This window comes from Phocoena sinus, chromosome 1 (assembly GCF_008692025.1).
Source record: "Phocoena sinus isolate mPhoSin1 chromosome 1, mPhoSin1.pri, whole genome shotgun sequence".
Classification (NCBI taxonomy): domain Eukaryota; kingdom Metazoa; phylum Chordata; class Mammalia; order Artiodactyla; family Phocoenidae; genus Phocoena; species Phocoena sinus.
The window spans coordinates 40478359-40502055 of record NC_045763.1 but is presented as its reverse complement, the minus strand read 5'-3'; the positions used below and the strand labels follow the sequence as shown (position 1 = coordinate 40502055).

Below are 23697 nucleotides of genomic sequence, written 5' to 3'. Positions count from 1 at the left end.
GTCTGTTCATCTCTCTACCACCAGCCTTTAGCCCAGAATCTGGCATGTAGCGCATACCCAGTGTATATTGGTCGCTTGAATAAAAGTATGGGTGTGACTGAATGTGGATGTTTATTATTATTTTCACCCCAAATTCACTGAGCCCCTATCAGGTGCCAGGAATATAAGTAGTCATATCTGATACAAAGCCCACACTCTCAGAGGCGTCAGTGCAAGGATGCTGACCCCCCTCTAATGTAGGATGGGGTTCCTATGACACATAGCCCAGTCAAAACTCCTCGAGGTGCTCCAGAAACGCCCAGCTAGCCCTGGGTTTGCCTTCTTCCGACCACGACCACCCCTCCGCTCCCTGCTCATTCCAACTGGTCCCAGTTCAGTGACAGGCATTCTGTGGAGGGGTGCTTCACTGGAGGAAGACTACCGGGGAGAAAAGCTACACTGCTTCCTCCAGCTGAGAGGGGCCCTTGACAAACACTCCACTGCCCCAGCCAGCTGGTCCAACTGGAAATCCCAGATAAGCCCCAGTTTCTGGTCAGAACTAGTTTGGCAGCACAGGGGGAACATTTCTGGCTGACTGACCCTCCCCACAGGGGAGCTGGCGGTTTTTGCGAGAAAGAAAAAAACAAAAAAACAATGAACTAAAGGGGTTGAGAGGAGCGGTTTCAATTATTTGATACACTCCAAAATTCTGCTCTCTTGCAAGTGCAAGTTTACACTTAGGAATCCAAACAAGATTGCCCCCTGCCCTGCATTTAGTCTCTCACACTCTCCTCTCCTGTGCAGTGCAGTTTTGTTGCAATGCAATTTGTTTTGTAGCGCGACCGTTGAAGCCACAAATCCTGCACGCGGCGCGACTTTGAATATTAGTCAATGCATTTTTTTCCTGCAAGGCTATTGTTATTATCATTATCGCGATTTAGCGTCTCTGCCCTTTCCCCTCCCTCGGCGAATCGCGCTCCGGCTGTGATTGCTCGGGTCTGACTTCGCGAGTGGCGGTGCGCTTCCAAACCCCCTCCTCCGCCCCCCGCCCCCCTCCCTCCAGGTTCCGCGCCCAGGCGAGAGCAGCCGATTGGCAGAGCGGTGCTTTCAGGAACAATAACAGCGGGGGGAGCCCGGGTCCCGGGAGCCGCCCCCGCCCCCCGGCCCGGCCGCGCGGCTCGCGCCCCCCGCCGGCTCCCCACCTCCGCGCCCGCCCCGCGGGCTGACCGGCCGACCGGGGCCCGCCCCCGGCGCCCACCATGTACGCCTTTGTGCGGTTCCTGGAGGACAACGTCTGCTACGCGCTGCCCGTGTCGTGCGTGCGCGACTTCAGCCCCCGCTCGCGGCTGGATTTTGACAACCAGAAGGTGTACGCCGTGTACCGGGGTCCGGAAGAACTGGGCGCCGGGCCCGAGAGCCCCCCGCGCGCCCCCCGCGACTGGGGCGCGCTGCTGCTCCACAAGGCCCAGATCTTGGCGCTGGCAGGTGAGCGAGAGGTCCGGGAGGGACTCGGGGGCCGGGCGGGGGCCGGGAGCCGGGGAGGGGGCCGGGGGGAGCCGCTGCTTGTTCCGGCCCCCTTCTCCTGTCCCGTAGGCTTTTCTTTAGGGGACGGGGTGTCTCTAGAAGGCCAGACCAGTTAAATATACGAGATGGTCCCCTTTGTCTTCCCCGCCTCCCCGACACCTCCCGCGCTGTCAGCCTGTCTCCATCTCTCTGTCTGTCCTACTCTTTCTGTTTGTCTCTTCTCGGCTCCCTCACTTTCCTGTTCTCTCCCCGCCTGTTTGTACCTTCATTTCTCTGTCTCTCACCTTCTCTTTACCTCTCTCTCAGTTCCTTCCCTCTCTGCGCCTTCTGTCTCCTCAAGTTTCTCTAGCTGTCTGTCTTTCCCTTTAAGGCCCTTAGTACTGCCTGGGAGTGAGAGGCAAGGCTTGATATTGTCAGACTCTGCCAGGTGGGAGTCCCTCTTTACAGAGGGAAGCTATGACATCCTTGTCTCATTTGGGCCATCATTGGACAGGATGAAGAGGCCTCGATCACTGGGTACTGGGTGCCACTCTCTCCTGCCCCTCCCTGGCTAGGTGGCAGAGGTAAAGCAGTAGTGGCACTTTAGCATCCTTCAGACTCCACACCCCTATTGAATCTCCCAGAAGGCTCTCTGAGTGAGAGCTGAGGGCCAGGAAAGAGTTTCTAGGTCAGGATAAGACCAGACCTCCCATTCCTGCTTTCCCAGGGCCCTGAGAAATAGGCAAGGCAGGTGGTCTCATCCCCATCTGACAGATGAAGATCCTGAGGTTCACTTGGTGGTAGGACTAGAAACCAGACCTCTAGCCTCCTTCACCAGGTTCTTTCTGCCGTGCTGAGGCACCTTTTCCTTTGTAAAGTCAGTGGATCCCCTTTCCCAGCTAGTTTTAGGAGACTTGGGTACAGATATGAGTGGATGAGGAAAGTATCACTTCCATTTTGGGGAGCAGCCTTTGAGCTGTTGCTGGTAAGGAGGGTGTACCTCAGAGTGGACAGAGACAGTAAACCACCCTGCCCTCTGGTTGGAAGAGAAAACCAGGGGTTAGGAGACATTGCTAGCATTTTGTAGTTTGAGACCTTTCCTATTTTTTCCAACTTCCTTAGCTTTCCTTAAGAGATGAATTCAGCATGTATCATATTTAAATTTGGCAAATAAGGAAACTGTGGCTTGAAACAGAGAAGTGACTTTCCTAGGGTCCCATGGCAAATTAGCAGTAGCTTAGAGCTGTGGTTCATGAAAAGTTCCTTTCCATCACCTCCTGTTGCCTCTGGAAAGTAGGTTTGCCAGAGTTGAGGAGTGAAAGAAGAACTGGAACCCTATGAGCACCTGGGGCCCTTGTGGACAGACTGTGTCCTGACCACCTCTCTGGCAAGCCCTGGGGCACAGTGGTATAGACCACCCCCCCACCACACAACACCTGGGCATGCCTGGGGCCAGAAGAACAGAATGAAGGCAAGTATGTAGAAAAGGGAAACCTTTGTAGCGGATTAGGTTTTATTTCATTTGTTTGCTTGCTTTTAATTACCTGAAGGAAGGGATTAGGAGATTTTTCCCCAAGAGTACAGTATAGGCCTGAGGAGGTTACAGGTAGGTTGTAACCTTAGCTTCCCCTTGGCTAGAAGAAGAGAAAGCCTGCTCTAATGATTCTATTATACTCCTAGATCTGGAAGGGCCCTAGGAGGCGGGGAGTGATGTGGTCAGAAGGAGTCAGTGGTAGGTAGGTGTTTTAGTGTGTAATAGCTGCTTTCCTCTTTTAGAGATTGTCCCTGCATCCACTTATTCATGCAGTAAACATCACCACTGTGCTTTGCTCTTCAGGCACGGCAGAGAGGCTGCTGAGGCAGATGGCAGCCCCCACAGACTCTGAGTTTGGAAATTGACAAAAGTCTTCTTCAGTAAGACACACGTAATTATTGGTGTGAGGACCATGAATCTTGAATCTATAGACTGTTCATCCTCCAAGTTGGAACGTTGATAAATCTCTAGGGTTATTGAAAACAGACAATTAAAATAACACACACACACAAACAGACCTAGGCAACATCTGGAAATTGGCAGAGTAGATCCAGAGAAGAAGTGTGGCGCCAGTTTGAGCAAAGTGAGTTGAAAAGCACTTTCCTCCACCTCTCTTCAGGTTTTTTTCTTGAGAAGAGCAAGGGGAAGAAAAAGAAACAACTTGCCGTTGACTAGGCCACATTTAGAATTCCAATCAGCTGGTTAGCTTTTAAATTGGAGCCACTGTCCTGGCTCCAGACCTGACTGGAAGGGCCAGGGTAGGTTTGGGAATTCGTTTGTCCTGGAAGAACTCCCCCATGTGTCTTGAAACCCCATCTTGGATGTGGTGGCTCCGAGAATTGCTTGCAGTGACTTCGTCTTAAGGAGCTCATCTTCTGGCATCTCCTAGTTGTGAATACCACGGTGCTGTGGGACCAGATGTGAGGCGGCAAGCCCTCAAGCGGGAGGCAGAGATAGCTATGTTTTTGTGCATTAGCCATGAGTAATTAATCCCTCTCTGGCACCAAAAGCGTAGTTTCAGGAGCAGTTCGGGGCCGTTTTATGGCTTTTGGTGAGAAGCGCGGTACTTTACCGTTTGCCCAGGCCAACTCAGAGCTGTCTTCAGGTGTACCTCTTCTTGTATCCAGGAAATGTCAAAGCCAGCTGCTTTGGGACTTTGCATTTTCCAGCATATGCTGGTCTACATCATGGTTTCCATGTGTGTCAGACCCAGTATATAGCCTTGATTTCAGTTCAAGGGGAGAAAACAAACACACCTTTACTGACAGTCTTACTTTGTGCCTGTGCATTATCTGTTAGTCCTCCCCGGGACCCTGTTGGTAGAGATTGCCGTTGTTACTATTTCCATTGTGTAGATGAGGACAACTGAGTCTCAGAGACTCCTCTCCAGCTGTATAGCTAACAAGTGACAAAGCCAGACTTGAAACCGAGGTCTTCCAGTGCCAGGCCCCCACTTGGAAGTCTCCTTTGTAAAGTAGCTGATGTTCTCGTCAGCCACACAGCAGGCTTGGAAGGAATGAAAGGCAAGAGAAGAACTGTCCGTGAAGCTGACAGTTCAAGTCAAGTTTTCGAGCCCAGGAACAGTTTTAGATGCTGAGTTTTCCAGCCCCTTCTGTTCTTCCTCTCTCACCAGCCTCCCTCCTACAGAGCACACGCACTTTCCTCTCTGCTAAGTTGTCATTTTCCTCAGGAAATCTCAGAAGAGCTCCCATCCTCCATGGTCCACGTAACTCAAGGTGTGGCTCACCTTTGGATGTGGTCTCCTTCGTCACTCTCATTTATTTGCCAGACAGCGTGTTGAAAATGAGAACAACCCATTTGGAGAGCTTACCATTATCTAACTGCAATCCAGTCTGCTATTGGGGCTCATGGTATTGAATTTATGGTTTTTTTTAATGGGACCACAACTGGTTTTTCTCAGCTCAGAGTCTTAAAATTCTATGCCATTCTATCCAGGCACTTTGGCTATGTTATCGTTATTTGGTGTGCTAAATTCCTTTTGTTGTCAAATGTCCCCCTTCTACTTCCTATACACCAGGCCCGGTGCTGTAATAAGCGAATACTCCAGTGCGCCCGCAGGTCTGAGGTCCTGGGACTGAAATGACAGCACAATCCAGGCGAAACAGAAGTTAACTTTTCAGGCCCTGCCATGTAGGGTTTCTGTCCGGGCAGAATGACAGGGAAGAAATGGGCATCGTCCTCAGGGTGAGTGTAGTCTTAGGGCCCAATGTACGTGCTAAATAGAGGTGGGAGCCAGGCACCAGGGCAGCACAGAGAAAGGGCCCATTCTAGGTGGGCTTTGTGGTTTATCTTGTACATCTTTCCAACTCTACCACCACTGCCCACATCCAGGCGTGCACCAGCTCTTATCTAAGCCAGCACATCTGCCTTCTAATTGATTACCCTGCCTCAATCTGTTTTCCGAGTTGCTGTCAGAAAAATCTTCCAAAATAACAGTCTTAGTCAAGTCACTTCTCTCCTTAGAATCTTCTGTAGCTCCCTGTTGCCTACTGAATAAAACTTAAGCTTCTCAGCCGGGGCGTTCATAGCAGCCCCAGACCAACCCCGTTTCTCCAGCTTCCCCCAGGCCTGCGGTACTTCATGCCATCTTGAGAACACTCCCTCAGGCACTCCTTTGAGCCAACGAGGATGGATTAATCATGGTGTGAGATGGGGCCTCTGCCCATGGAGCTCCCCTTCAGTGGAGAAGGCAGACACGTGACATGCCTGCAGTCCCGTGAGCTGAGGACGAATGCCACAGCTCCCTGTTCCACCCTCAGTCCCCAAGGGAGACTCTCCTTCCTCGGAGCTCTCCTTTTACTTTGCTGTTCCTCAGTTATCTTTAGCATTCTGTGTCTTGTTTTGGTTAGTCGTGAATAGGTCTGTCTTCCTACCAGACAGTGAACTCCTCCAGGACAGGGACCTGCCTTCCTTCTCTCTGCATCCATGGTGCCCAGCACGTAGTCCACTCCAGTCAGCCCAAGTGGAACTCACCAACTTGGGGAAGACAGGTGCATTTGTTATGCTTGGGGAGAAGAAGTAGGGAGGACAGGAACCCCTGTAGCAGCAACGTGTTTTTCAGAACAGAAACCTGCGGTGAGTTTTGGAGGTTTCCTTCAACTTTGTTCACCTGGAAAAAGTCAACATTCTTTATCACTCCCTTGACTAGAAGAAACCCCACACTTGGGGGAAATCGCTTCCAAAGCCACGTTCTTCTTGCTTTGGTAATTTTAGCTCATTCAGGGCTCAGGTCCCAGCTTGGCATTGTTGGTCCAAATGGATCACTTGCTCCAGAAATGCTTTGGAACTTCTACAAAGTTAGCAGTGAAGCAGGGGAGTAGCCGATTTCATATGCAAAGATTGTTGCATGTCATCAGTGGGAGACTGCCAACAAAAGGATTCTTTTTTTTTTTTTTTAAGCGAGTGAAAACTTTTAATTTAGGTTTTGACATGTTCTGCTGATGTACATTGGAGCGAAGATTGGAACTTGCCTGCTGTCATCTGTTGCAGATTCTACTGAAATGTTAACCATTTAAGGTCCCGTCTGATGTGATTTGTCATGTTTAAGAACCACATATTTGTTACAACTAAATAGTATGTGTTGCTGAGTATTGCAGAGTTCTGGTTCACAGGATGAAAGAAGAAATTGCCCCAGGCAAGCTCAGGTCTTGCTCTTTGGTGTGTTTTCTTGTCATTCAAGAGCACACTGGTGTTTATTTTTAAAAACGCACCAGAAAAGTAGAATTCAAACTTAGATCTTTGACTTCAAGATTTATTCTCTTTCCACTGTGCCTACCTGCTTTGTCTTATAAGCTCCTTAGAGAGAGAAGATGTGTGTACTCTTCATTTTAAAATGCTTACTGGAAAAGCATACATACCCTGAAGAGCGTTTCTCTGGTTCATTTAAGTCCCCCAGGTATTAAGTTACACTAGGTGGTCAGTCTTACACTGGAGGGAAATAAAGGAGGAGGAATAGGCATTGTTTCTTGCCTTCATGGACTCGTTTACTAAATATTTATTAAGAACTCACCAGGCTCCAGGTTCAATGCTAGGAATTACCGTATACATACTCTGTCTACATCCTTGTGAGATAAGGCTTCTTATTTTACCCTGGGAGAAGAGAGCTACGCAGACAGTTGTTTAGTGGGTGCTGTAGGTGCCAGGCAGTGGGCTAAGGTCTTCCCATACACATGAAGCTCTTGGAGAACTGTGAGTCAGGGCAGTCGAAAAGTATGATACCCGAACTAGGGTGGCAGTGGTTGTGATGGCTCTGAGGTGGACTGAGGAAGGAGAATCCATAGGACTTGGGACCTGTCTGGTTGTGGTGATGTGTGTGATGATGACGTGGTGGTCTGGGCTCTCCTCCCTCCGTGGGGAGCATTAGAAAAGTAGTTGGTTGGAAGAGGAGATATTGAGTTCAGTCTGAGACAAGATGAATCTTGGGGGCCCATGGGATATCTGGGCAGATACTCCAGGAGAGTGATTAGGCACGTGGCCCAAGGTTCAGGAGAGTGCTCTGAAGTTGGGCTGAAGGTCCCAATGTGGAAGTCATTAGCCATGGAAGTGGTGGTTTCACAGAGGGAGAGGGGGCAGAGTAAGCGAATCATGCGGAACTCTTTAGAACACCAGCTTTTAAGGGCACAGCTGAAGAAGAAGAGCCCAAAAAGGTGACTGGGGAGAAGCAGCCAGAGATGGACTAAGAATCAAGTGATAACCAGGAGAGATGGGTGTCCTGGAAATCCAACAAGGAGCGAGGTCTTTGTATCCCAGATCTAAGCCTGCTTTTGTTTCTTTTAACTACACAGCAACTACTTTTTCCTCTGAGCTCATTGGTGAGACATAGTAGGATAGGACAGCTAAATATATAAGCAGGAGAAGAAAAGATTTGCATGGGATGATATTTTGGTAGTTTTGAATGTCTGAGTTTTGCCCCACTGGAAGAAGAATCAGACCTGTTCTTTGAGGCCCAGAAAGCAAAATTAGGTCCAGAGAGTGAAATTCAAAGCGGTTGGTGGGAGGAATATAATAATAGCCGAGAGAGTGGATGAACAACGGAAAGGGCTTCTAAGCATAGTGATGAGCTCCCTGTCAGGGGAGGTGGATATTCTGGAATGAAATCCTGTCCTATGGGAGAATTGGTTAAATGACCCCCTCCCCCAGGTCGCTTCCTTGAGTATCAAGGAGGAAGATTTAGAGAGCTGAAAGAAGATAGGCTTTGAAGTGAGACAGTCTGGGTTCAAACCGTGACTCTGCTGTTTACAAGCTGTGTGACCTTAGGGAGATTACTTCACTTCTCTGAGTTTCAGGTACTCAGATGTAACGTAGAGATGGTAACGAGTGACTTGCCCACTATGTTATTTAGCAAGGTAATATGGAAAAGTATCTGGCACATAGTAGGTACTCATTAAATATAGGTAGCTGATAAGGACTGTGGTGGCTAAGCTTTCTTGAGAGAAAAGCTCGCTTAGTCGTGGGTGCCACCATTTGTGGAAAGGAGCGATTTAGAGGACCAAGGAGAAGACACGTTTAAAATTTAACTTGTGGGTGTTGTGAATCCTCCTGCGGCTTGACTTTAGCATGAAGGGCTTACCATCTCCCCCCATGTGTTGCCCCTCTGTGACCCTATGGCGGGGCCACTTATTACCCTGGCAACAGCCTGGTGAAGCACATGAGGGTAGCTAGACAAATGAGTCAGAAGGATGAGGTTCCTCGTTTTGTCTGTGCCCTAGCGCTGTGCCAAGGCCAGTGAGGCCATGGGAGTGAGAGCAGGGAGACCTACTGAAACCTGGTTGGCAGTTCTTCTCTCCCCTTTCGGACGGTCTCAGCGGGACAGTTCTTCAAACGAGCCCACCTGGAGGGATTAGATCATCTACTCTTGCCCGGCACTGCATAGAAGAGAAAGAGAAGTGGAATTCCCTGTGGCTGGCCAGTTGGTCACACAGCTGGAAGGATCTCTTAAGGTTTTCTAGTCTAGTCCCTATGTTTTACAGAAAAGAAAGCTGAAAGGAAGTAACTGGTCATCCAGAGAGTGAGTGACAAAGCCAGGCCTCGAACCCGTGTCTCTTGATTTCTTTCTGCTTTACCACAGCAGGGTACTCATCTTCGTGTTGTCTTGGCTAGATACAATCCTTGAAACTTGAGAATTTTGTCTGCCTTGGATTTTTAAAAAAACAAACGCCACAGGCCAGAGAATGAGATATGCATGCCTTTTCTGTGGCATGTCTGTTTTTAATGCAAACATAAGACTTTGCAAGGTTTTTACACAGATGAAGAACTTTAAACTTGCATATAGATGTTTTTTAAATAAGACAAAACCTATGTAAAACAGTTTATGTTTAGCCTTTCAGAACTTCATCATAGCTAACAAGCCCACACCACGTTAAACTCTGACATTGGATTCTTTTAATTATCCAGCATGATTTTATGTAAAATGGGAGTCAAGACAGTACCGCTCCCATTTTAACTGTATTTCAAGTTCTTCAGGAGTATCTTCACGTTTGAAGACAGAATTGCATTGGATTTCCTGTCCACCGGCCTCTTTTCTAAAACACTATTTGCTCATTAAACATGCCTCCATTTTTTTTTTCCAGTGGTAAGTTTAATGGGATGTTCCTCCCTCTCAGATTAATGACAAATACCAAGTTCTTCTATATTTTTGAAGAGCAGCTTCTACCGTATTTTATGGCTTTGAATAGGGACTCTATTTGGGGGTTATTTAGGGCTTGGTGGTCTTGATAAGCTTGGAGTTCGGGAGGTTGGTATCAAGTCACACTAAGTTCAATTTGGGCATTGATCACAGGATTCTCCTGGATGTAGGCAAAGGCTTGGGAAAAAAGCTGGCGCTGGGGAAATTATATTGACACACTCACCATATTATATGTGCCTTCTAGTTCAGTTGAGGAAGTTACAGCAACTTGGTAATTTTTCTCTTGTTCCTGTAGGATAATTAGATGATAGAACCAGGGCCCGAGTGACATGCAGGCCTGACTGGAATGTCTGGCTCTGCTATTTAATAACTTTGTGTCTTAGGCAAGCCACCTCACTCTCTGACCCTCAGTTTCTGCTTCAATAGAATCCTTATGGGGATCGAATGTATTGATGTTAATAAAGAGTTTGGCATGGGGCCTGGCGCGTAGTAGTTGCTTACTCAGTATTTGTTGAATAAGATGCATGCAGTTAGCTGACAGCATAGTCGCTGGAAAGGAGAAGGAGAAAGTTGATGCCCAAATCCTTGGTGGTTTTCTTGCCCTGGAAAACAAAAGAATCAGGAAGTTAGAATCAATGAAGTTTATCTCTTCAGAGGCTACATACTTATTTCTGTTTACACTAAAACTGATTACTTGGTCTTAAGCTTGGAGCAGTTGCAAAGGTGGGTTGACCAGAGAGGTGGGTTGACTCATCCTTTTTGAGTCTCCTGCTAATTTCTTCTGTGGTTTCCTGGAATGCAAAGCCAGAAGCATACTCCAAAGCCACATTAAAATGCTGCATGAAGTTACCTGCTGTCCTAGGTGATCCACACCACCGTTCACCTTCATTAATGTGACCAGTCAAGAGTTACAGCTTCTTGTCACCCTGTGTTCAGTCTCCTCCTCACACCTCATCCATCTCGCTTGCCATTGCCACATTAATCTTCCCCAAACATCTCTTTCATCGTGTCTCAGTCTGTGTCGGGTACGGGTCTCTTTGCCACAGGATAAAAGCCAATGACACAGCCCACAGGGGTAGCCTCACAGCCACTATTCACTGAACACCTGGGACAAGAAAGGCACCGTGCTTGGTGTTTTATATGCACTACCTTTTGGAAAACAGTTTATTATCCCCACTTTACAGATAATGAAAGTGAGACTCGGACAGGTGAAGTAGCTTGCCCAAGTTCCCACAGTTAGTATGTAGCAGAGGCAGAATCCCAAGCCAGGACTCCCTGACTGGAAAGACTGGGCTGCTTTTGTTAAATCCTGGGCCTCCCTCTCCCAACCAGTTCTTCCACTTTTTACGGTGACACTGAGTGTTCCATAATCTTCTGTGGACTAGGTGCGGATGTGAGGCACCACCTTTAATTTGGGATTAGGATTAGGAAGGCCTGGAGCTTGGAGGTTCGCCCCCACATGAGCCAGCGTCTCTCAGGAAGTCAAGCCTTCTATTCCAGTTGGGATTCTTGGCACATCCTGGGTTGTAAGGATCCGAAAGGCAAGGAACACTTAGCAGAGAGCTCAGCACAGAACAGGGGCTCAGTGAATGTCCAGTGACTGCAGAAAAGGACAAGTGGAGGCCTCAGATCTTCCTGAACCCTCATCCAGGGAGCACGGCGCAGGGAGGAGGGTGATGGGCATTAGGATGGAGCCAGCAGGTAGCTACCTCTCAGAGGGGCCTCAAGATCCCCCTGGCCAAGCACTGGGGCAGCCAGGATCCAGGTAAGGGGACATGTGACTCGAGGGGCTGTCTGCTTCTGCTCCTTTCAGGAACTTACTTCTGTCACTCAGACCTTCCTGCACTGCTCATCCTACCCTTTCAAAGGACCCACTCAAACCCTGAGCCCTGGCCTACAACCTAATTCGCTGTGCCTGGCGATAGTTACTCCTATCTGGGGACTTCCTGAGGCCAGAGGGGTGTGGCAGGAGAGCAGGAGTAAAGTGGTCTTCTGCTTTGAACTTCAGGCTGGGGAATTTAGATGTCCTTATCTAGAGCCATCATTCATTCGTTCAGCATTTATGAATATGGCTCAACCATATTTCAGGCATGTGTTTTTAGAGAGACTAGAGCGTGGGCTTGGGGGGCAAAGAGATCTAGATCGAATCCTGGCTCTGTGCCTTCGCATCTGGGTGGCTTTAGGCCCTCTTTGAGTCTCATTTCTTCTTCTGTGGAAAAAAAATGCAGCTAATACTTGATTGCAGGGTTGTTGGGAAGTACAGTAATATATGTGAAGAGCCGTATAGTGGCATCTGGTCGGTAATAGACATTCTAAAAGTGGTAGCCTATTTTTTAATTGAAGTGTAATTCACATAAGACAAAATTCACCATGTTAACCATTTTAGAGTGTGTACAATTCAGTGTTCTACAAACATCATCACTATCTAATTCCAGAAAATTTTCATCACACATAAAGAAATCCCTGTTACCCATTAAGTGGTCACTTCTCATTGCCCCTTTCCCCTATGTCCCTGGAAAACATTAATCTACTTTATGTCCCTGTGGAGATGCCTGTTCTGGACATTTCATATAAATGGAATCATATATCATGTGGCCTTTTTGTCAGGCTTCTTTCACTTGGCATAATGCTTTCAAGATTCATCCATGTTGTAGCAAGTGTCAATACTTTATTTCTTTTAACGGCTGAATAATACTCCATTGCGTGGATATACCACATTTTGTTTATCCATTCATCAGTTGATGGACAGTTGGCTTGTTTCCACCTTTTGACTATTATGAATAATGTTGCTATGAACATGTTTTCATTTCTCTTGAGTACATACCTAAGAGTGGAACTGCTGGATCGTATGGTTATTCTGTTTAACCTTTTGAGGAACTGCCAAACTCTTTTCCATGGTGGCTGCACCATTTTACATTCCCACCAGGAATGTATGAGGGTTCCAGTTTCTCCATATCCTCCCAACACTTGTTATTTTTATTCTCTGTTCTTTTCTTTTTTTTGATTGTAGCCATCCTAGTGAGTATGAAGTATATCTGATAGTATTATTTTTGATTTACATTTCCCTAATGACTGATGATTTTGAGCATCTTTTCATATGCTTACTGGTATAGCCTCTTTTTATTTTTCTTTCACTAAACATTTTTTTTGATGAGCCTCTATACTGTATGGCCAAGCCTGTGATACGGGCCCTGCCCTGTGGTTACCCACACTCCCGTGGGAAAGGCAGACCTCAGAACAGGTGATTGCAACATAGTAAGAAAATAGGCTACAGAGAAGGTATGTGTAAGGTGTAATGGGACCTTAGAGGAGGAAAGAGGAGCTGAGTGGAGGTTAGGTGGAGTTTGTCTAACAGAAAGGAAAGGAGGGGGCATTCCAGTCAGATGGAGGGGGCGTGGAGCTTTGGGTATAGCCGGTGGGAGTTGGGCTCCTGTCATCATATGGGGAGTAAGGCTCTCTCACGTGTCTCCCTTCTCAAGCCAGGTGGCTGAGTAGGTCTCCGCCTCCAGGGGCAAGCCTGCAGCAGCCCTGGGCCAGCCGCAGGCTCTGCTGAGCTTTGTCATCTGCTATAAGTACCACTCTTGTTGCCTTCAAGGCACATATACTCAGCTGATTTGATCCCACTTGAGGTCAATATTCTGTCTCCCTTCCTACGGAAAGAGATCAGCGATGCTCATTGACACAGCAGCTGGCCTGACTTCTCACATCTACCACGTAGCAGAACTGGACTTGGAGTCCAGGCTGTCTGACTTTTCCACACCTGCAGGCTGAACCTCAGTTCTTCTTACCTTAGCGTTCAAGGCCAGTTATTCTCCAAGCCCCAGCCACCTTAACTTTCTTTCTCACCTTTTCTTCCTGCCTATAACTGAACCATCTTTTGTAACCATTCCGGTCTAAATGTTTTTGCAATCTTTCTTTTTTGGTTTCTGTCCTTTACCCCTCTTCTTGCCATCAGTAAATGGCTGTCCTTTTATGTACACTGACGGTCCAAGTGCTCTTCACTCCGCTCAGGTTCTTAACACACAGAATTGATCATCTTCACGGCGTCCTGGCAATGTGAGTAGGAATTATTTACTTCAAGTCACAGATTAGGAAACAGGATCAGAGAAGTAAATTAAGTTACCCAAGACCACCCTGTAAGTAAGGAGTCCTGTTCAAAGGGCCCTTCCTCTCAATCGCCTGCCATGGTTACACTGACCAAAGTGATCTCCCTTGCCCCCAAGATCCTAAAGCAGTTACTTTCCCCTTATTCACATTCAGTATTTGAGATCTTATCTCAATCTTATTTGAGGGCTTTTCTTTTTCGTGGGTTTTTATCTTGTGTCCCCTAAGCAGGTGTTCATTCTCAGTGCCCCAGGGCCCCAGCCAGATCCTGCAAGTGTAAATTCTCAGTAAATGTTAAGCGGAGGCATAGGAGGAAAAGCTCTGAACTCCGGTTGCACAGTCTGAGTTCTCATGCTGTTCATGTTATGGCACTAACTTCTGTGACCTCGCACAATGATGCGCTCACCAGGATGGGAACCCTGCCTGTCTTGCTCCCCCTGTATCCCTGGGCCTGACTGCGGAGTAGACGGATGCATGGATTTACCGTTTGGAACCTCATCTCCATTTTGAAAGGGTTAAATGAAATGGTCTGAGGATTGCTCCCAGTTGAAATATTGCCCAGTTTTGTGAGCCTGAATGACTGCTTCTCTCCATACCAGCATGATTCTCAGCTACAGAGCTTCAGCTCAGGGAGGCCGAGCACAGCTTGTCATTTCTAGTTCGGTGGCTACATCTCAAATTTTTGCCCTTGACCTTGTCAAGCTGAAGGCTAACCCAGGAGCTTTGCCTCAACACATTCAGAAGTCCTAACACCCCCCTCTCATCCTCTACATCCCTTTCAGTTTCTCCCCTCTTTTTTCACATGTGAAAACACCCACCCATCCCATTTCAGGATAATTTCATTTGGAGCACCTTCTTTAGGTTTTATATTTTAGCAGCTTTTTGACTTAGAAGGAATGGACAGTGATTTATAGGAGGTGAGCTACTGCTCTTTTAGAAAGACCACGGTCCCTGCTGTTGTTCTTGCCTAACCCATTGGGTGTATTTTATAGGTACAAAGAGAACAAGAACAAGAACTGGCCTTTTTGTGAAACTAGAAGCCTAGGATTGCTGCTCCACTAGTGGGAATGGGCATTTTCATCTCTGATCAGGAGGGGTTGTTAGCAAGACGGCCTCTTCTTTTGGGGGGCATTTCCCTTACACTAGATACCCTTCTTAAGTCATTCCTTTGTTTTAATTGTATCTTTGTCCACCTTATGCTTAGGGAAATAAAACGATTCTGAGCCTGTTGATAATACCAGTTTATACATCCTGTTCATTGAGTGCCTAGTGTGTACCAGCCATGCTGTGTGGTTAAGTGTGTGAAGCATTGTCGCTGTCGTCCCCACACTTCTTTATAGAGGAGACACCTGAGGTCATGCGATTAAGACCTTGTTTCTTCCTCCTCGCGCCCTGTCTCCGAAGAGCTGAGCTTTACACTGAGGCCTCTCTGATACTGCAGTCCCACCCTTGACCAGCTGGAGCTCCATTCTTAAGATACATTCAGGAAGATTTGGCATTTGACTGCATTCTGGAATAGTTAGGTGCTTACAGGCTTCCTTTTCAACTTTGCTAACAAGTTGTGAGGAGAGAAGCCTGGACTGGGGGAAGTGTAAGAGCATGTTCAACACACACACATACATGTGCACACACACTCACACGTAAAGACCCTGAGAGACAGAACTTACCCACTCCCTGGCCACATGCTACATCCAGCATTGGGCAACATGCTACAAACTACATTTAAGATATAGCAGCAGCAGGAACCTTTGAGGAGTAAGAAATAGTAATTCCCAGAGTCCCAGTTCAGGCCCGGAAAACAGGACCTCAAAGTATTTACCACAAGGGCCAGTTCCAGAGCATGTTCGAGTTTCTACCTCTGGAACTGTCCTCTTTGAATTTTTACTGTGGACATCTACAGTGAGAGACAGATCTGGGAAGTAAAGTTTGAAATCTGTGCAAGAGAAAAATAATTCTCTTTCAGATTATCTGAAGTTGAGTTTAAAGAATAAGAAAGTGAGGAGAAGTAGTATCCCTTTGTATTTGTGTAGCACTTTTGTAGTTTGTAATGCACGTCAGTGTGTGTTATTATCACACGTAAGCAGTGGTTGAGTTGCCAGAGGCCTGTTTCCCACTCCTGCCTCTTCCTCAGACTCACACCCTGGGCACGCGCCTTCCATCCTCACCTGTAAGATGAGAGAGAGTTGGGCCACTTGGTCACTGAGGCCCCCCAAACTCTGTCATTTCATTATCTGATACCAGTAAATGTTGCTAGTTACTCTTCCTGTATCTGTCTTAACTCAGCCTGTCTTGTGTCTGGGCTGTGGGGAGGCTGTACCTCAGCTCCAGTTCAGGCTTTATCTCCGTAAGAGCTATCATCCTTTCACGCTCATCAGTACCTGAGCGGGCAGAAACCCACCAGGTTTTCCTGGGAGATCATTTGCTTAGAAATATCTCGGTTGTTGAGGGATTCATGTGCTAGTTAAGTTAAAACCAGATAGCAATCTAAGGGCCATTCCAGTTCCAAGATTCTAGAATTCCATAAAAGGCCACCCTTGAAGATATACTTGGGGAAACCCCTCAGCAAATTCACTGGGAGCTATTTCAATGCTTTTTATGGTGGTGCCTTTAGCATATACCCTTGATCCTAGAGTTTGATCTGTGCTGCTGCTACTAGGAGCCCTGCATGTAGAAGGGAACAAACGTGTCTTGGGTTTGTTTGCTTTTCCTTTTTAACTGGTCTGGCCTCAGACATTCTCTAGTATTTGAGGTTATGGGCATGTTGAGCATTTTGACTCATAATGAACCTTATTCTCTTGCTATGCATTTTAGAAGACAAATCTGACCTTGAAAACAGTGTGATGCAGAAGAAAATAAAAATCCCCAAACTTTCTCTCAATCATGTAGAAGAAGATGGGGAAGTTAAAGATTACGGGGAAGAAGATTTACAGCTTAGACACATCAAGGTAACAACACCTTTCCTCTTCTTTGGAAGTATGGGACAGCAGTTTCAGACTTCTTATAGCTAAAGAATTCCAGTCTGGCCTCCTCTGCCCATGTAAATGCCCCCTGGTGTCGCAGGCCATGACTTTCTCACGTTGGGAGAGGCTCGGGACGGCTGGCGTGAGTTTGCTCTGCTGGCTGACTTTCCAGGGAGCGCTGTCCTGTTTGTACCATCTGTGCAGTGTCATGGCTGCTAAGGGTTGGGAATGGTGCATTTCCGTCTGGCCTCCAGCTCTGGAGAGGTCACTGCTAGGCTCCAGGAACATGGCTGCTCTTGGGCAGCAGCTCAGAGCCAGTCACTATCAGGCTGCCCCCGAACAGCTAAGGGTGGACTCACGAGGAGATGGGGTGCGCCAGGTTCAGACAAAGGGCTTAATGTGACCTTGGGTTGGAAGAAAACTTGTGTGTGAGGTTGCATTTCCTTTGGTGTGCGCCCTAGTTGCTCTCCTCCAGCCTTTGCTTGTAAGCCTGCTGAATATCTTGTTCGATAAGCCAGATGTTTTTTTCTGTACGATGGGTGCCCTGGAGGAAGGGAGGAGGAAGAGGGATGCCTTCTGCACTGACTGCAGTCTGCTTTTGGACACGGGCCAAGGACATCCCCAAAGCATAGTCCAAAAGATGCAGTTGAGTTTAGTTCATGCATTCATTGCACCCGTGCTATGGGCCTTGGCCCCTTGCTGGTTCCTGGGGTCATAGAGATTAGACAGACATGGTCACTGCCCTTAGTGGTCTCACAGTGTAGTGATGCAGACGGGTATCCAAAGTGATCATTACAATTTTAATGAATCAACTCATCTAGACTACCAGCAGCACTTTATCCCAGTGGATAAATGACAGGATAGGGTTTTTTCATGTAACCTAATCTCAGAGTCATGTTTTCTCTTTTTTTTTTTTCCAAAATTTTCAGGAACTCATTGAGAGGTTAAGGCAGGCTTGACCGGACACAGTTAAGTTGTCTGGAATCTGGTATCTCCAGCTGTCTGCATCTCCCACAAGTGCCCCCATCAGGAGAGCTCCTATAGCCCTCCTGCACTGGTCCTCTAACTCCCACTTCCCCTCAGTGGGAGCTTTGTCCACCTGAGCTGGAATTGGCCTCAGGCAGCTGAAACCCCAACTCCTGGGTAGTCCTAGATAATTGTCTTCTCACTAAACTGTCCTCTCTGTATCCACTTCTTGCTGAGCTTCAACTTGGCCAGAGTCCAAGGAGAGGCTAACACATGTGGGGGAAGGAGCCTAGTGCTCTAAGTCGGGCTTCAGGTTCCGGGTCTGACTCTCTCTGTAGCTCACTGTGTGACCCTGAGTGTAGTCCTTCCCCTCTCTGAGCCTCAGTTTCCTCACCTGTAAAGTGAGGGAGTTCAACAGAAAGAACCTTCCAGTGCTAGCGTTCTTTGAACTTTGCAGTTACGTAAACATTGATCCAGCCCCTGCCAAGTGCCAGTTCTGAGTAGGCAGTGGAGGAACAGAAAATAAGACACGATTCCTGCCCTAGATTAGAGTTCTTAGCATCCTTCCCAACTGCAGCATTCTTGAGGAGAAGTTTACTTGGTGGAATGCCCTTTTTCCACCAGGGTTGGGGAGGGGCTTTTATGTCTTTGTTGTTGAAGAGATTTGAGTGATGGCTCCCCTGGGATGGCTAGGCCTGGCCTGATTTGTTACTGATTCTCCACAAATACACACTGAATACTCCCTGTGAGCAGATCACTGCCTGGGCCCTATGGGTAGGGTGGGAGCCTGGGGAATTGGGGAGGGCAGTCATGATATTATAATATGCACCCAAGAGGCAGAGTGATGGAACGGAAGAAGTGCTGGCCTGGGAGACCAGAGTCCTGCTTCTGCCACTAACTGACTGTGTGACTTGGGGCGAGACCCTTCCCCACTCTGGACCTCTGTTTTCCCCTTTGTAAAGTGAAGGGCTTTGACTGCGTGTCTGCACAAGTTTCTCCAAGCACTGATGTTCTGTGGTTCTGTGATTCTAGGATTGTCTGGGGAAATATTGAGCCGCAGCCCAAGAAAGTCCCAGCTGCCCTTGCCTGAACTGATTCTCGTTGTCCTACACAGAGACCCGAGGGGCGGAAGCCGAGTGAAGTGGCACACAAGAGCATCGAGGCAGTGGTGGCCCGGCTGGAGAAGCAGAACGGCCTGAGCCTGGGCCACAGCACATGTCCGGAAGAGGTCTTCGTGGAGGCCTCCCCGGGCCCAGAGGACATGGACAGTCTGGAGGACGCCGGTGTGCCCCGGGCTCTGTATGAGGAGCTGCTGCGCAACTACCAGCAGCAGCAGGACGAGATGCGCCACCTCCAGCAGGAGCTGGAGCGGACTCGCAGGCAGCTGGTTCAGCAGGCTAAGAAGCTCAAGGAGTACGGGGCGCTGGTGTCCGAGATGAAGGAGCTCCGCGACCTCAACCGGAGGCTGCAGGACGTGCTGCTCCTGAGGCTGGGCAGTGGTGAGTGCTCCCGCCACGGGCCGCCTGCCACTCCCCGCGGGGGCATGGCGTGTGCCGCCCCCCCTTCCGGGAGGGCACCGGGGACAGGCAGGCCGAGCTTCCCTGAGGCGAGGGAAGGGCAGAGTTACCCCAAGGGAGAGTCACTCCCCTCTCGGAGCCAATCTGACAGGAGCTTCGGCGTGCGGCAGCCTTAGCTCTCCAGAGCACAGCGGGCAACGTCAAGAAACGGGGCTCAGAGAACGAGAGCTGGCAGCGTATTTGCCACCACTCGTTTATGCATCCATGTGGCAAGAGGCAGGACCAGGGGAAATAGGAAACCTCTCCAAGGGGGTTTCAGGATAGGAAAGAGAGCTAGGCAGCATCCCGGCAAATGTGCTCCTTTTAAGTCAGAAAGTGATCAGTGCCGCAGGAGAGACGTGGATCAGATGACAGGAGAGTTCAAAGGATGGAGCGAGGCTATTTGTAACTGAGGGAGACTTCGGGAAGGAGGTGGGCCTTGAAGGGTGGGCGGGCTTTCAAGGCACAAGAGGAAGCAGAGGGCAGCAGTCTCGCTGGGGCGTTGAGAAGAGAGACTGCAACTGTAGTTTAAGAACAGGTGATTGAAGGCCTTGAAAATTATACCAGCCTGGGGTGTCTGGACTTGTTTTGGTAGGAATGAGAAAAATTAAAAAGGTTTTGAGCAGGGAGGCACACGACCTTAGATTAATGTAAAGATGTATAAAACTCCTCAGGTTTGCTCATAGAAGAACTTGATAGGCTCTTATATTGCAACTGAATTTAACAAACTAGGTTTTTAGATAGTCACATCTGACGTGGTTTAGAAGCAGGAATCAAGGGAAATCTGAAAGGGAGCAGCTTTGCCAGCAGGGAGAAATGACTCCTTACCTGAGAGGAAAAGACAGAAACGCTCTTTCAGAACACAAGAATCCAGGACTGTAAAAACTAGAGGCCAGTCAGTATTGAGCAAATCAGTATAACACAAGTTCATAGCCTCCACGTCCCCTGAGGACAGTCATTAATAAGCCTGCATCAGTGTTCTTGGCTTCAAAAAGGGAAGAGACTAGTCTAGAGACACAGGTGCCATCCCCGAAGTTTAAATCAAATGCAATTTTATACTCAAGAAGGAAGGTTTGTGTTATCTAGATAACAGATTGACATGTAAAGCCTCATTTCTCTTTGATGTTTAGATAGAAGTGCTACCTTACTTATATTTACAGGTGCCTTTTACTACCTAGAGTATGTCCCCAAGGCAGTGCCTCAGTAGATCTTCAGGGTGGCCTAGGGAGTCGGTCAAGAGGCCTTTTCATGCACTTGTCGCAGAGAAGGAAGCTGAGGTTGGGACTTAGGCAGAGTCACCTGGGGAGGCAGAGGCAGAGCTCACCTCAAACCGTATCCCCAACTCCTAGGCTAGTCATGTCCCCACCCCCTGACTCCGCCTTGGCCGTTCTGCCAAATCATAGCCCCTAGAGGCGCACAGTGACACCAGAGGTCACATGCCGTGTGCAACGTAAAAACTTATTAAAATTTTTTTATCAAAATAAAATCTCAAAGAGAAACCCTAACTATAAAAAAGTGTGAAAACTGTATTGATCTTGGAGTGGGGGTGGGAGGCGGGAGAGAACTGAGCTTTTCAGAGAGAAAAAGTGTTTTCCTGGTCTTCGGATGAATAATTTTTATTTTCCTTGCACTCTGTATGCTACGCCTTCTGTAAACTTCTTTGGGGTGGAGGGTGGGAGGGGAACAAAGCATACTAACAACAAAAACTCTCCACGTCATTATTTCAACTCCCAGGGAAGCTGCCTGTTCTGTATGATGATGACCTGAGTTTAAACTCCAGAAGCCACTCCTAACCCTCTGGGGCAATAAGACACCGCATTTTGTATCAGCATGTTCCTCTTTAGTCTTAAAACACTTAGACAAACTTGGCCCCGACCATAGTTTCAGTGTCTTGATCATTCCAGGCACTCCCACCCCACAGGCCTTGAATGTCGTCTTGAGGGCCAGTGGCTGGCTCTTCTCTGATCCGAGTCACTGTCGTCATCACAGTGGGATGGGCTGACTATAAATCAGCTCAAGACACAAGTATGTGTAAAGCATCCACCATGTGCAGTGCCTTTTGCTCCAGGGACCATGGGTGTCCCAGAAAACCACGCCTGCTCTCCGTGACCTGTGAAAGCTTAAAGTCCATCGATTAGCACTTGTTAATCGGAAAATGGTAATGTGCCAGGTTCTAAGATAAATCCACAAGCGTGTAATAAAAGGCTCCCTACTCTGAGGGGAGTTTGTATGTTTTCATGGATGTAGTCTAGTCTGTTCTAGTCTAGTCTTTGGAACCAGATAGGGCTGGATTTAAACCCAACTTCCCCACTTCCCAACGCTGTGGCTTTGGGAGCCTTCTTTCCTTGCGTTCTTCCCTCCTCCCTCCTTTCTTCCACAAATATTTACTGGTCTCTGCTGTGTGCCAGGCATTTTGCCTAGTGGTTAAAGTTCAGTACATTCAGGATACCGCCCTTGCCCACTCCCCTTGAGGAGCTCAAAGCTTGATACGGGAGACAGCCACTGACACAGTGCCAGCACAGGGATAGAAGCTCTGCTGTGGGACAGCAGAGGAGCGGCACCCACCGAATTTGGGGGATCGGGGAAGAAAGGCTTCCTGAAGGAAGTGACTTCTAAGCTGGAGCCTGAAGGATGCATTTTTGTTATCCAGGCAGGGGTGAGTGGGTGGGAAGAGCAAGGAGCAATCTAGGCAGAGGGTACCTCTCTGAGACTTGGTGTTCTCATCCGTAAAATGGAAATAATAATGCCCGTCTCACAGCATAGGGATACACAGCATACTGTCTGGCATTCTGTGATGCTGAATTACCATTAGCTCCTTTTTCATACCATTTCGTGGAGGGGCTAAGACAGAGACTGATTTGTTTTTTCACTCTTGATTCTCCTAACCAATAATTGGCTGTGTGACCTTGAGTAGGTTAACCAACTTCTCTGCCTCTCAAGGTCTTCTATCATAGAAGAAAAGGAGTTACATATGTATTTGTTCATTCAGTCAGTCAGCTCACATTGACCACATGCTTTCTGGGCTTAGGAACTTGGGGAGACACAAAGAAGACTAAGACGTTGGAAGCTGGGGAGGGCGTAGTGATGGAGGTAAACATGTAAGCCTGTGATTGAAATGCAGTGTACCGAATTTTGGGGAAGGGGCTAACATTTGAAGGTGGAAGGCTCTCTGATTGAGTCTGGGAAAACACCCCCTGCTGTAACGGCTCCTGCACTATACACACCCCCAAGAAACCTATAACAAGGCAGAGAAGAGCCAGAAAGGGACTGAAAGACCCTCTTTGATTCTCAGCAGCACATTCCAGCCTGGGGTTGATGCTTGGCCTGGGCTGCACCATCCTTGCCCGCCCCCTGCGCCCAGCTCAGGCATTGCTCTTGGAGGCCTCCCCCTGTGTATTTTCTCCCTTCCACCTTGCCAGGGGCCCCATCTCAAGGATCTTTGTCCATCTTGGGTGCTGGATCATCCACAGGTCAGGGATGCTCAGTTTTAAAAAGAATCATTGCTGACTTCCCCAGGCGTTGGGATCCTACAGTCTGTAGATGGGAGAGGGCAGAGAGCCAGAGCCTGGCCTCTTGAGCCCGAGGGGCACCTCGGAGTGGCGAGCAGGTCCTCTGGCAGCCAGGAGTTGTAATGGTGCAGCCGGTGGAGGGTAGGGGCAGAAGGGCGGGAGCAGCAGCAAGGTGGTATGAGGAGCTGTTGGAGAGACTTCGCTGGCTGACTCACTTCTTCATTTGAGTATGTATTCTTTCGTTCATTCCACAAATAAACACAAGATGGATTTAACAGAAAAAATTCTCTAGAACTTGGAGCCTTGGAGTTGTGAACGAGCTTAGACAGGATATAGGGTGTTGCCCTCACGTTGCTGATGAGAAAACAAGCCCAGAAAGTGCCCCAAGCCTATTCCCAGGGGTCTCCTGACAGCTGGTCCTGGGAGCCTCTCTCTGGGCCCTTGCCCACATGACCTTCTTTAGCCCTTGGACTTCACTGTCACTGATGTGGGGGTGACCCCCCCCAGCCTAATCCTCCCAAAGGACATCGCTCTGTAAAGTAGAACTTTCCTTCTGTATGATCTTGGCATGGGAGTCCGCCCTCTCTGATGGGAAGGAACCTCGTTCTCTAACCCAGAGAGTCCCTTCGCTGGGAGCCTCTGTCGTGGTGTCAAAATTAAAGGAAGAAGCATATGTAAAGAATAAAGCCCTGTGACCAGCATATTGTAAGTGTTCAATAAACACCAGTCTCTCTCTCCTTTCCTGCCCTTTCCTGTTTGCCTTCTCCCAAAGAAATAAGTGCTGAGGACACAAAAAGCATGAAGATCTTCTACTTTATAAAGTACAGATTTATTTGTGTGTATGTGCATTCATTCATTCTTTCATTCATTCATCATTTATTAAGGGCATCCATTGTGCCAGGACTGTGTTAGGTGCTGGAAATATGTTGATAGAAAGTCC

The 23697-nt window shown here is 48.1% G+C and overlaps 2 protein-coding genes across 6 annotated transcripts in view; both read left to right on the top strand.

The window, feature by feature from the left end:
• AGBL4 (ATP/GTP binding protein like 4) overlaps positions 1–23697 on the top strand; it is a 1318619-nt gene that overhangs the window by 1053458 nt on the left and 241464 nt on the right. The window lies entirely within an intron of this gene.
• The window catches only part of BEND5 (BEN domain containing 5), a 48009-nt gene continuing 25416 nt past the window's right edge, over positions 1105–23697 (top strand). For 3 of the 5 annotated variants that reach the window (XR_004351873.1, XM_032646363.1, XM_032646371.1), the window contains exons 1-3: positions 1140–1464; positions 16578–16711; positions 18807–19191. Coding sequence is in view for 4 of the 5 variants with exons in the window: in XM_032646363.1 (XP_032502254.1) it covers positions 1239–1464; positions 16578–16711; positions 18807–19191 (745 nt within the window). In the remaining variant the exon portion in view is untranslated. Of the gene's footprint in view, positions 1465–16577; positions 16712–18724; positions 19192–23697 lie in introns of all 5 variants that reach the window. The other 2 variants (XM_032646383.1, XM_032646392.1) reach the window with 2 other exon arrangements.